A 13501-nucleotide genomic window follows, 5' to 3' on the forward strand; every position below is an offset into this window, starting at 1 on the left:
CTTTTTCTTTCCCTGATGGGGTGAGGTAGAACTTGGGGGTTCCTTCTGGGTCTCTTTTGGAGGTGGAGGCACATCTTGGGGAGACTCATCCATTTTGACATAAGAGGACCAGTGAAGTGTCCAACTTCTGGAGGTAGAAGCTACCAAGTGCTGAGCAACCAGATCTCCTTGGTAAATAGAACACTCGAGTTCCATTCTTGAGCCCTAGCGCTGGCATCTATTGGCCTGTGAACTTGAGCCAATCGCTGTACCTGTCTGAGCTTCAGTTTCCACATCTGAAAAGTGGGAAAATCTTACCTGCCTGGCTGAAGTGGAGGGGCCGTGGTGAGGCATAAATTCAAAAAGAAAGTCAGTGTTTGGTGAACTGTTCGGCTCCAGTAAGCCCATGTTGGGGGCAGGGATTGTTCTTAGAATTAGTCAGCAGGAAAATGGCAGTGTTGGGAAAACCCCTTTTATATACACACAACTCCTTCAGGGCAAGAGACTCCCCACAAATCTTATGAACGCTCACCTGTGTAGTAAGGAGCTGCTTTCATACCGCCATACCTTTGTGTATGGTGTTCCCTTTACCTGTCGTACTTTTCCCTTCCTTTTCTACCTGTTAAAGTATTATTCAAAACTTTCACAACCTGTTCAAATGTTATCTCATCTTTGAAGCCTCTTCCCCCAGGCTCCCTGCCCCACCCACCCAGAGGTGTAATCCTCCCTCTTCCGCCTTCAATGTGATCACAGCCTTTTGTACAGTTGTCTCCCTTTAAATGTTTCTCATACATCTTATCTGTTCACAGGTCTGTCTTCCTCACTGGACTGCCTAAGAGCAAAGATTGTCGCTCATTTACCTCTTTCTTCTGCCCTGTTCAGTGCCCAGCATAGTGTCCAGCACACAGCAGGCAGCTCACCGTAGCTAGAAAACATGGACGGCCAAGTCATCAGACTTAACATCACCAGGAGGTACTGAGAAAGACACACGTCACCCATGTGGTATTCCTGCCAAACCTGTTGAACCTAAATCTAAATATGAGGAAACAAACGGGCAAATCCATATTGAGAGACGTTCCACAAAAAACCTGGTCTGCACGGCTACCATGGCCTCCACCAGAATGAGTCCAGCACAACTAGATGGTGCCTGGCGACCACCACTGCCTGCTCTGACAGGGATCACAATAGAGGGTCCCAGACAGAGCTGGAGAAAAATGTAGAACAAAATTTTAACTCAAAAAGGAAGACCAGACTTACTGGCCTGACAGAGACTGGAGAAACCCTGAGAGTATGGGACCCAGACACCCTTTCAGCTCAGTAGTGAAGTCACTCCTGAGGTTCACCCTTCAGCCAAAGATTGGACAGGCCCATAAAACAAAATGAGACTAAAGGGGCACACCAGCCCTGGGGCAAGGACTAGAAGGCAGGAAGGGACAGGAAAGCTGGTAATAGGGAACCCAAGTTTGAGAAAGGAAAGTATTGACATGCCGTGGGGTTGTTAACCAATGTCCTAAAACCGTATGTGTACTGTTTAATGAAAAACTAGTTTGTTTTGTAAACCTTAATCTGAAGTACAATAAAAAAAAAAAAAAAAAAATCTGGTCTGAATGCTGAAAAAATATCAATGCTCTGGAAGACAAAAGGATACTAACATAACGACTAAATGTAATATGTGTTCTTATTTGGATCCTGGATTTAAAAAAAGAGCAATAAAGGACATTACTGGGACAATTGGGGAAATTTGATTATGGACTGTGTCAAGGATTGAATTATGTCCCCCCCCAAAAATGTGTGTATCGACTTGGTTAGGCCATGATTCCCAGCATTCTGTGGTTGTCCTCCATTTTGTGATTGTAATTTTATGTTAGAGGGGATTAGGATGAGGTCGTAACACCCTTACCGGTGGCGTTTCCTTGGGGTGTGGCCTTCACCACCTTTATCTCTCCAGAGATCAAAGGACAGGGAAGCAAGCAGAAAGTGGGGGACCTCATACCTCCAAGAAAATAGTGCTGGGATCAGAGTGCGTCCTTTGGACCGGGGCCCCTGCGTGAAGAAGCTCCTAGTCCGAGGGAACATTGATGAGAAGGCTGACAGAGAGAGAAAGCCTTTCCCTGGAGGTGACACCTGAATTTGAACTTTTACCCTACTTTACTGTGAGGAAATAAATTTCTCTTTGTTAAAACCGTCCACTTGTGGTATCTCTGTTATAGCAGAGCTAAGTGACTAAGACAGAATTTGGTACCATAAGAGTGGGGTGCAGCTCTAACAGATACCTGAAGTGTGGAAGTGGTTTTGAAACTAAATGGATAGAAGACTCAGAAGGAAGTGAGGAGAACTCTTAACACTGGAGAAGGTGTAGATGGTGAGAAACAGTAGCAGAGGGCCGGCGGCCGCAGCAGAAGTGAACCAGCAGCAGCAGAACCAGGAGACCAGTGCCCGACAATGCTGGGGTCCACCCACGGAGCCAGAGAGCTGAGTGCCTGTGCACAGGAAGCTTCCTGGCGGAGTGGGGTGCCTCCAAGCGCTTATTGGTGGAGCTACAGAGCTTTGGAACACTTGCCCCAGCAGGGCAGATGTGGGCGTGAGGCCCAAGGAGCTGAGAGACCAAGACACCAGGAAGCAGAAGCTGAAGAGACAAGGAACACAAGAAGCCGAGCAGCTTCAGTTCTCAAAAGGTATGGCCAGGACCTCTAGGGTTTCAAAAGGTGGAGCCAAGGCCTCTGGTGTTTCTAGGGGTGGAGTTACCACTCGGATGGCCTAGGAGAATTGTGTGCCTAAAGCCAAGGGAGCAGAGTTGCTGTCCTAGTGGGCCTGGAAGGTGGCGCTGAAGCCCAGGGCCGAGGGGCCTCCACTCGGAATCTGAGGAGGATGGCCAGTACCTAGAGTCTGGAGGGCAGGGCCTTGTGTAAATTGTCTCAGAGGGCAGAGGATTATTTTCAAAGCCTTAAGGGCTAATGTAATGAGTTCTGCTGACTTGCTTACCCAGCCCAGGGCCGTCTAGGACATCTGACTTGCTTAGTACCTGTTATTCCTTCTTTTCCTCCAGTTTCTTCCATTTGTAATGAAATGTCTAGCTTGTGCCTGTTCTGCCATTGTACTTTGGAAGGAGATAACTTGTATTCTAGATTTCACAGATGAAGAGGATTTTTTGGATTTTGGACTTGGAGCTAAGACTTTTGCTATGATATGATGAGGTGAATATGTTTTGCCTGTTGCAAGGATGTGATTTTTTGGGGGCCAAAGGGGGGAATGTCATGGATTGAATTATGCCCACCTGAAAATGTGTGTATCAACTTGGTTAGGCCATGATTTCCAGTATTCTGTGGTTGTCCTCCATTTTGTGATTGTAATTTTATGTTAGAGAAGATTAGAATGGGATTGTAGCCCCTTACCAGGTCACATCCCTGATCCAAGGTAAAGGGCGTTTCCCTGGGGTGTGGCCTGCACCACCTTCTATCTCTCAAGAGATCAAAGGAAAGGGAAGCACGCAGAGAGTGGGGGACCTCGTAGCACCATGAAAGCTATGCTAGGATCACAGTGTGTCCTCTGGACCCGGAGTCCCTGTGTGAAGAAGCCCCTAGTCTGGGGGAACATTGATGAGAAAGCTGACAGAGAGAGAAAGCCTTCCCCTGGTGTTTACGCCCTGAATTTGGACTTTTAGCCTACTTTATTGTGAGAAAATAAATTTCCCTTTGTTAAAACCATCCGCTTGTGGTATTTCTGTTATAGCAGCACTAGATAAGTAAAACAGACCGTGTATGAGAAAATACTATTGTGTCACTGCTAAGTTTTCTGAGTGTGTGAGTGTGCTACTCATGTTGTAGTTATGTAGAATGTCCTTGTTATTAGAAGATACATACTGACACTTTTAGAGGTTAAGTGATAGCAATTTACTGTCAAATGGTTCAGAAAAAAAATGTATATACCAACTGTATATGTATATATGTATACACACATATGCACATATGTTATACATATATATGTGTGTGTATGTGTATGTTTATCGAGTCCCTGGGTGGTGCCAATGGTTAAGGCACTCGACTGCTAACTGAATGGCTGGTGGTTCAAGTCCACCCAGAGGTGCCTTGGAAGAAAGGACAGGTGATCTATTGGCGAAAAATCGGCCATTGAAAACCCTATGAAGCATGATTCTACTCTGACACACATGTGGTTGCCATGAGCCAGAGTCAACTTGACAGCAGCTGGCTTTGGCGAGATATATACACATATATGTATATGTAAATCTGTGTGTGTATACACACACACGTAAATAGGTAAAGCAAATGTGGTAAAATGTTAAAAATTGAATCTCAGTGAAGGGTACGTGGGGGTATTCTTGCAATTTCGGTAGGCTTGAAAGTTTACAAATTAAAGGTAGAAACAAAAAGCATGGGGTTTGGCATTAGACCTCATGGGTTTAAATTTCATTTGTACCCCCATCCTTTGTTTTTTACCTTGTGTAGCTTTGGGCAAGACATTTCTTTCTCTTGTCAAGGGTTTTCTCAATATAAACAGAGCTAATAATAGTTTTTTTTTTTTTTTTTCAATAATAGTACTTTCCCCGTAGGGTTGTGAGTATGGAAAGGTAAGCTGAATGTAAGGGCCTGTGCCAATGCCTGGCACCCAGGCACTGTGAGTGCTCCATTAATGCTAGCTATATCGGTTTTTTTTTTTTTTAAATATCGTTACTATATAACTCTTATGTATATCTTTAATATATGTTTGCAGCAGGGGACACGTAGGTGGGGAAGTTCAAGTCTCACCTTGTGCTGGTGCAGTTGTGGAAAACCACAAAATACCTTATGCTCCTCATTTTAAAGAACTGAGGAGTTTCGGGATTGCCATTAAATCCCATTTCTGGGACAAGGATGGTGTTAAAGAAACCTACTGGGAATAAGGTAGAGAGTAGGCTAGGGTAGAAGCGGAGCAGAGTGGATGGAAGGGCCAGCTGAGGTCGGAGGCAGAGAGTGTATAAACTGCTCGAGACCTGGGAGTGGGGAGATACAGTGACTGTTCCCCCAGAGTGGCTAAGTCACAGTTATTTCTCCTGCTCTGTCCTGGCCATGCCTCCTTCTCAGAGGGCTTTTGCTCCCAGCCCTGCTCACTGGGCAGGACGACAGCCCCCAAATCTACGGTGGACACTAGATGTGTGCAAGACCTGCACATACTTAATGCTCTTGGGGAAGGAGGGTTCCTGAGGAGGAAATCAAACCAGGAGTCAGCTTTGCAACTGCATTGAGAATTTTAATAGAAAGTTGATTTCTCATGTTTGCCAGTCATCCCGTCCCAGTGAGGGGGCTGACATGGGACTTGGCCCCGGGATATTCCCGTAGGATCCCAGTTTTCTTCCTTTCTTGCTTCTAGAGACGCACTACCTTCCTTCCTGGTCGCAAAGCCATGGCCAAGCTGAGCCCGAGGAGCCAGCAGCTCAGAACCTACAGACTGCCTGTTCATAGGGCAGAGCTTCAGTAGATTTTTGAGGCTTTAGATGGGGGAAGCTTTTATAACTGCTGCCTTATGGTGGAATCCCTGCTTTCCAGGGAGGGGTGGGAATAGAGGATTGGGGGAACAGCCTCCCAAGCTGGTTAGGACAAGAGCAAGCAGCAACTGAAAAATTTGTAGAAGCTCAGTTTCAAGACGCCCTCCATCCTAGTTCATCTCCAAGGTGTTGATGTACTCCTTCACCCATTTCTTCTCTGGGTCGGCACACACCTGGCGGTTCCTACGGGTGACAAAGCTGTGGAAAAGGAGAGGAAGGGGTGAGACCGTGTCAAGGCTGGGACAGCCAGTTTTTGGCATGAGGTAGATTGAGACATAAGGGGAAAGGATGGTGGTACTGGGTTATTTGGAGCCCCATAAGTTTTATTTGTGGCCTCTAAGGAAAGGACATTTCCTCTCCTGTTGGGTCAGAGGGCTTTAAGCCAGAAGTAGATTTGTGTGAACTTTAACCCCACACAAACATGTTGCCTGGAAAGCCAAAGAGATCTGGAGATACGGAGCCTGAGGGCCCAGGGTTGAGCTAGTCAACCAGTGGCCAGCAAACAGCACTCCCTCTGTTCCAGACCCTGTGCTGGGTGCTTGGGAGAGAACGAGTGTGAATTCTGTGTCCTCTGGGAACAGAGTCATGGCCGAGTAAGTGGGAAATGAAAAGTGGTTAAAAAAAACATGTGGATTGGCTTCAGACAACACAGTGGATATGTGAGTATATCCGTACGTGCATGGATGGATGAAAGGACATGAACTTGGGTCTTGATTTCACCACTTAATAGTTGGATGACTTTAGGAAGATCACTTCGGGACTCTGAGTCTATTTGTTTACCTCTAAAATGTGGATAGAAGTGATTTCTACTTAGCACAATTGTTGTGAAGCTCAAATGTATGAAAGAGTTTTGAAAAATACCATAAATGTGTTGTCCTCGTTATTAGATTGCTGGGTAGCCTCTGCTTTGGTGTGGATCAGAGTAACATGAGACCATGGCTCCTGGTATTGGACAGCGTGGCTCTGAGGGGCAATGTCAAAGCACTTCTACCAATTAACCAGCCAGGATGTAGAGGCTTATGAGTGTGAGATGAGGGTAGTGGTGGTTCAGTGGTAGAATTATTGCCTCTCATGCCGGAGGCCTGGGTTCGATTCCCAGCCAATGTGCCACATGCGCAGACACCACCGATCTGTCAGAGGAGGCTTGCGTGTTGCTATGATGCTGAACAGGTTTCAGCAGAGATTACAGACTAAGACTGGGAAGAAAGGCTTGGCGATCTACTTCCAAAAATCAGCCAGTGAAAACCCTATGGATCACAACGGTACGATCCACAACTGATCGTGAGGATGGCACAGGACTACGCAGTGTTTCCGTTCATTTGTGCATGGGGTTGCCAGGAGCTGGGGCTGACTCCGGCAGCTGACAATAACTTGAGAGCCAGAGCTCCTGATCTCTGTAGGTGGCGATGGTGTAAACTGGAAGTGTAAAAGCCTGGGGTCATGGGGATCGGTCTAGCTGCCTGCCTGACTGGTCTATGGTTCTGTCTGGGGGAGACCTTGGGCCTGGGTAGAAGTGCTGCCAATTAACATATTACTCTGGAATACTCAGAAGTACCCAGGGGTCAGCCCTGCCTGCTTGACCTTTCTCATTTGACTTCCTCTTTAGGATGTTTTCCTGCACATTCCTGAGTCCAGATGTTTCCAGGCCAAGAGAAGGCATAAGTTGTCTCGGGAGAAGGAAGATGCCTTGGTTGCTCTTTGGGCTGCAGCCTGGATGACATTTGCTCACAGGGAAGCTGTTTCCCTTTCTGAGCCTCACTCTGAGCCACTTGGCTTTCTTACTGGCTCCCACCCTGCTGTGCACAGATGAGAAAGGGAGGAGAAACGGTATCCTGGGCTCTCGCGCCCTCTAGCGTTTCTTCGCTTATTTGACGGGGCGTGGGAGGGTGAGGGAGCGTCAGGGGCCCTAGTGGTGTAGTGGTTAAGCACTTGGCTGCTAACCAAAAGGTTGGTGGTTTGAACTCACCAGCTACCCCGCCTGAGAAAGATGTGGTAGTCTGCTTCCTAGGAAACTCTATGGGGCAGATTCTTTGTGTTCTATAGGGCCGCTGTGAGTCGGAATTTGGAGGGAGCTCAGGCACAGACCCTACCTACCCTTGCTCCCCCAGGAGTCACACAGGAAATCCTGCCAGACTAATCATTCTCTCCTTGGCCCCCTTGCCTGTTGGCAGGAAGTCAAGAGCCAGGAAACCAACATCTAGGGTGAGAGTTGCTCGGGCTTCCATTTCTGCCTCCTCCCTGCAGAACGTGATACCTTGCCAAGCCTTCTCTCCTTCTCCCGGTTTTGGGACCCTCTATTTGCCTGACTTGCCCCTCTGTCTGCTCAGGCTCCTTGGGAACCTCCACCTTGACCTGTCCTTTAAGAGTGGTTTCTCAACATTGCTGCCCTTTCCTCTGTGTTCTTCTCCTTGTTTCTGGCCTTGGGCCTGGCATAAAATAGTGGTAATGGGTATTTGTTGAATCAGTAGCGAATGAATGAATTGCATTCACTCCTTAAGTTTTACCCATTACTCCTATGTATATAATAATACAATTAGATGATGATGATGATGATGTCAGCACTTATTGGGCACCTACTGTGTGCCAGGCAGTATTCTAAGCATTTTATTATTCTGTGACCCAGTGAGGGGAATACTTCTATTCGCCCCATTTTACAGATGAGAAAATTGAGGCTCAGAGAGGTTATGTGACTGTCCCAAGCTCATGCACCTACCAAGGGGCAGAGCTAACAAAGGCAGGCTAGCTCCAGAGCCAGTGCTCACCAAGACTGTGTTATATTGCCCTTCTTTTATTGGAAGACCCCTTCCTCCTAGAAAAGAATGTCACATCTCCAGCCCCGATGCCCTTCCTCAAATAGCACACTCTCTGCTGGACATTTCCACAGGGTTGTCTTGCTGGCCCCTCAGGGTCAAACTAACCCAAGCCACACACATCTCTCTTTCCTCTATAAACAGCTCTTCCTTGAGACTTATGTGGCTCTGCCCCTCTCCAGCCATCTGGGTTGACACCTCAGCCTCAGCCTTGCCCCCTCTCTCTTCCTTGCTCCTGATTTCAAGCCACCAGCCAGAGCTTGCTCATTCCACCTCTGAAGGCTTCTCACCCGGTCTCTTTTCTTTTCCTTCAGGCACTGTTCAGCCTTCAAAACCACTCGTGTGGATAATCACAACGGTCTCTAAACTGGACCCCTATTTTCTGGGCTTTTCCTGTTCCAGCTCATTTCATACTTGACTGCTTAGAAGCGTTCGGTTCCTTGTCCTGACTTCCAGGACAGGCCCAGCCTCTGTCTTTCTGCCTCATCTCTCAGACTTGCCTACATGGAGACTCTGCATAAACCAAAGCCGAGTCCTGGAGGCATTGCCTCTGCCTGATAGACTCAGATCCTCAGGCTTTTCTCTGCCAGTCCATGTCCCACTCAACAGGCACTTCTTGCAGGAAACCTCTGCTAAGTCCCCTCTCCTCACCCCTGAAACCGCACATGCTCTCTCCCTCCTCCTGCTGTGTAGCCTTTTGTACTGTTCTTATACAGGGCACTCCAGCCATGCTGTCTCTATCCTGTCCCTCCAATAAAGCCCTATAACAGCAGGGAGGGTGGCTCATCAGTCTCTCCCTATACATAATATGTATTCAGTGAAGGATATTTTTCATTTGAAAAGTATTTGCAGAATTAAAATGAATAATGCTAAATATTACCACTGAATGGATTCATCAGAACCAAAGCCCGACTTTGAATACTTGTCCCTTTGCTGGTGTCATGAGAACTTCTGGATTAAAAAATTTCACCCTTCCAAGGGGGTTAGAAGCTGGTGAATTGGACACGAAAAGAGAGAGTAGCGGGAGAGAGCGGGCTGTCTCATTAAAAAAAAAAAATTTTTTTTTTTTTTTTAGGGGGAGAGTAATTGGGAGTGTGTAGCAAGGTGTTATATAGCAAGGTGTGAGAGACTGACTTGATTTGTAAACTTTCACTTAAAGCACAATAAAAATTATTAAAAAAAAAAAAAATTTTGCCCTTCCATAGGAAACTTCAGGATGGTCCCATTTACATTCTCCGTCATCTTAAATTTCCGAAGCAAAGATCACTAAAGACCTTGTTTTAGTAGAAAGAGAAGATTCCAGAGACAGACTGTACCCCTCACTTGTTATAGAACCTTGGGCGAGTCACGAAATCTCTCTGAGCCTTACTTTCTTTACCCAGAACATGGAGAGAATTATGCATACTCATTGGGTATGAAATTTAGAGATAATACATATCAGACATTTGACACGGTGTCGTAGTGGTTAAGTGCTACGGCTGCTAACCTAAAGGTCGGCAGTTCGAATCCACCAGGCGCTTCTTGGAAACTCTATGGGGCAGTTCTACTCTGTCCTATAGGGTCGCTATGAGTTGGAATTAACTCGATGGCAATGGGTTTGGTTTGGTTTTAGTCGGGGTTATTACATTTTTCCAAATATATTTATATATTTAAAAGAGAACCTCATTATTTCTGCAATCAATAAAAGTTTTAAAAAAATTATTATTTTTTATTATTTGAATGTGACTAGGGCCCTGACCCCTCACCTCTCCTCCCTAGTTCCTCTGAGGTTGTATGTGGATTTGATTAGGTCTGGAGGGCTCCAGGGGCCTGAGACTCACACGACTGCTGGCATGGAGCACTTGCCGCTGGTGTAGAAATACTCCTTGACGTGGGCGTGGGGCAGTGTGCGGGGGGTGTAGGCAAAGCAGCAGGGCGTGGTGTCCGAGGCATCTGAGAGGAAGAAAGAATGAGACCCTTTTATTCATTGCCAGTGTACACTGGGCATTCTGCGGAGCGCTTTATATGCTTTACCTTGAATGAGAGACTGAGGCTCAGAGAGTCACTTGGCCATGGATACAGTGGCAGAGTGGGGATTCCAGCAGAGGCCTGGAGGATCTCCCTCCCCTTATCTAATCCTTGAGCCCAGTTTGTCTTGTTTCCTCTATACCATAACCCCCTGCCCTTGGCTCTCGGGACATGCTAGGCCTCCTCCTGGCTTGCCCTGCACCTTTTGCCCTCATTCTTACCCTCCCAGGATCCTTAAATGAGTCAGAACTTGCTTTCTTTGGGACCTAGGGTAGATGGGTAGGGGGAGAGCTTCCAGAACCCAGGCTCTGTGGCTCATCCAGGACTCCTAAAAAGGACCAGAAGGTGCGTATTGCCCCTCTGACTGAGTCATAGGGAGAAGGGCTCTGAACAGAGAGGAGAACTTTTTGTTGGTTAATTAATTCAAGATGACACTGGGGAGTGTCAATTAAAGGAGCAGTGTTTAAGCGCCAGATAGAACTGGGTTTGAATACCAGTTCCCCTACTTTCTAAGTGTGTGACTTTGGGCAATGTACTTAATCTCTCTGGGCCTCTGTTTCCCCATCTGTAAGTCAAGGACAACTCAAAGGGGGTATTAAATAAGATGGTGGATGTAAAGCAACCAGCAGATGACCTGACACATAAAATCAAACCAAACCTGTTGCTGTTGAGTCGATTCCAACTCATAGCAGCCCTGTAGGACAGAGTAGAACTGCCCCATAGGGTTTCTAAGGCTGTAATCTTTAAAAGAGCAGACTGCCATATTTTTCTCCCACAGAGTACCTGGTAGATTCAAATCACTGACTTTTCAGTTAGCAGCCGAGCATTTTAACCACCAGCCACCAGAGCTCCTTATCTGACACATAGTAGGTATTTAAGTCATTAGCTGTTTTTATCTTCTTGCAGCCTCAGTTTTTCCATCTGTGAAATGGGACAGAATATGACCATCCCAGGAGGGATTTTGGTTAAGTGCTCAGAAGTTTCTGAGAAACTTTTTAGGCATGAGTCCATTGTGTTTTGAGGTCAGCTTGAGCTGCCCCTGCTTTCTAATACCCCAGCCGCAGCTCGCACTCAGTGAGAACCTGTGGGGCTCCGGGGGAGACTTTGGAGACACAGAAATTTGATTAGGGGTTTCTGCCATGAAAGGACTTAGAGACCTATCAGGGACAGCTGGACATCTGGGTAAAACAATACATAAGAGTGTAAATAATGAGGTTCAGGAAGTAAATGCAACAGTTGAAGAGAGGATGAGGCCAGGAATAGTCAGAGAGGTGGGGAGGGCATTGGGTGGAGGGTCCAGCTGGCGGGGGACGGGGGTGGGGGGCCGCTGTGGCTAGGGCCTGGACTTACATGGAGAGGCAGATGCAAGGACGCAGAGGGCGGCGGCCGTGACGAGGACTGTGAGGGCTGCTGCAGAGACCTTCATGGTGCCTGAGGGCAGAGGCTGTGAAGACTGTAGGTGCTGTCTCAGTATCCTGTGCAAGTCCCTCTCAGGCCAGCCCTTTATAGGATAGAGTAACTCGTCTTTATTGGATATCTTTATTGGATAGAGTAACTTGTCATCAAATAGGGAGTCAGGGCCAGCCTAGGGGGCGTCCTTAGGGGAGTTTCCAAAGCAGCAGTCAAGCATTGGCTGATATCATAAGTGAAATTGCACAAAACGGAAAAGAAAACTGAAATAGCCCCCGGAAATTCTAGTCTTTCTTTCCCCTCACCACCCTCCCTTCCAGGGTGAGCTCACCAGTTCCCTTTGCCCCAAGATGAGCCAATCTAAGCACCGAGGCTAGAAAAGCGCTTCCTTTGCTGGCATCCTGGGCTTCACCTTTCAGGCCAGGGTGCTCCCCAGAGAACAGGAAGCTGCCTTCCTTGGGCAAGAGGAAGGGCAGAGAAGACATGGTCAGAAGACACTGACTGTCTTTACCTGGTTACTTCCAAAGCTCTTGCTCACGCCTTACACCTCTGCATCTCCCGTTTCTCATCCATGGAAGGATGCTATGTACATGGTGTTCTACTGAGAATGGGAAGTCCTTGCACTACAGCCCTCATAGGAGGTGGATCCCAACTGGATATTGAGGACCTTGTCGCCAGATAAGAGTTGGAGTAATTTCTCTTGGGATAGTTTCTTGCTTTCATTCTGGCCACAGGCTCACTCCCATTTGCTTGCAAGGTGAAATTTGGGAACATTGCTTAACGTCTTTGAGCTTCCTCCATTTCTTTGTGTATAAAGTGGTATAATTGGTTACAGTCTCGTTGTGAAGCAGAGAGAGTGTGTACACATAATAACTACCATTACTAGCAAACATTTGCTGAGGGTTTCCCCTGTGCCAGGCACTGTTCTAGGGGCTTTGCATGTGTTGATTCATTTAATCCTCAGAAAAACCATGAGGCAGGTACTATTATTACCCCCATTCCACAGGTGAAGAAACTCAGTAAATGCTGGCATCCCCATCCCAGGCCTCCTTGGGCACAAAAATTACAGAATATGAAAGCTGCAAAGGACTTCAGGGATCATTTATCCCATGTTCTTCAATTGCAGAGGAGGAAACCGAGCTCAGAGAGCAGAAGTGACTTGTCTAAGGAAACACAGCAAATGAGTGACAGAGTTGGGATCAGAACCCAGTCCCCTGGCTCCCACTTCAGTGTTCTGTCCACTAAGTACTGCTCACCATAAAAGGGTTCATGGCTGGGGACATCCATGGGGTGCCCTTGTTTGGAGTCAGGGTCCTTACTCTATTCCAAAGAATTGGATAGAGTAACTCGTCATCAAATCCCATTTGAATAATTCAGAATTAGTGACAGTTTGGCCTGGGCTGGGCTGAAGTTGACTTCTGTATTAGCTAAAAGTGTTCATTGACAAAAAAAAAAAAAAATTTTTAGTGTAACCTATTCTGAGAACCTAACCAGTATAGGTTTGTCTTGCTAACTATTGTCACAATATTGGCTAAGCTAAACTTGAATTGCCCAGAATAGGAAGACCTTGTTTCTTCCTTACAATGGCCTTGAGGCATGGTGGTAATCATCCTCTTTTTGCAGAACAGGAAATGACCCTCAGAAGAGGTCATTAACATCCTCTAGGTCACAGAGCTGGTAAGGGGCATTTGAACTCAGGTGTTTCTCATGGTCAGGCTTAATCTCTTTCCACTGACCCACTCCAATAAGGCAGCTA

The 13501-nt window shown here is 46.8% G+C and overlaps 1 protein-coding gene across 1 annotated transcript; it reads right to left on the minus strand.

Moving 5' to 3' along the window:
• Window positions 1-5341: 5341 nt before the first annotated feature.
• Window positions 5342-11851, minus strand: CCL5 (C-C motif chemokine ligand 5). The gene is made up of 3 exons (XM_049859854.1): window positions 11686-11851; window positions 10149-10260; window positions 5342-5716 (listed from the first exon to the last, which is right to left on the minus strand). The coding sequence occupies exons 1-3, from the start codon at window positions 11759-11761 to the stop codon at window positions 5629-5631; spliced, it is 276 nt and encodes a 91-aa protein (XP_049715811.1). The 5' UTR covers window positions 11762-11851; the 3' UTR covers window positions 5342-5628.
• Window positions 11852-13501: the final 1650 nt, after the last annotated feature.

This window comes from Elephas maximus, chromosome 19 (assembly GCF_024166365.1).
Source record: "Elephas maximus indicus isolate mEleMax1 chromosome 19, mEleMax1 primary haplotype, whole genome shotgun sequence".
NCBI classification, from domain to species: Eukaryota; Metazoa; Chordata; class Mammalia; order Proboscidea; family Elephantidae; genus Elephas; species Elephas maximus.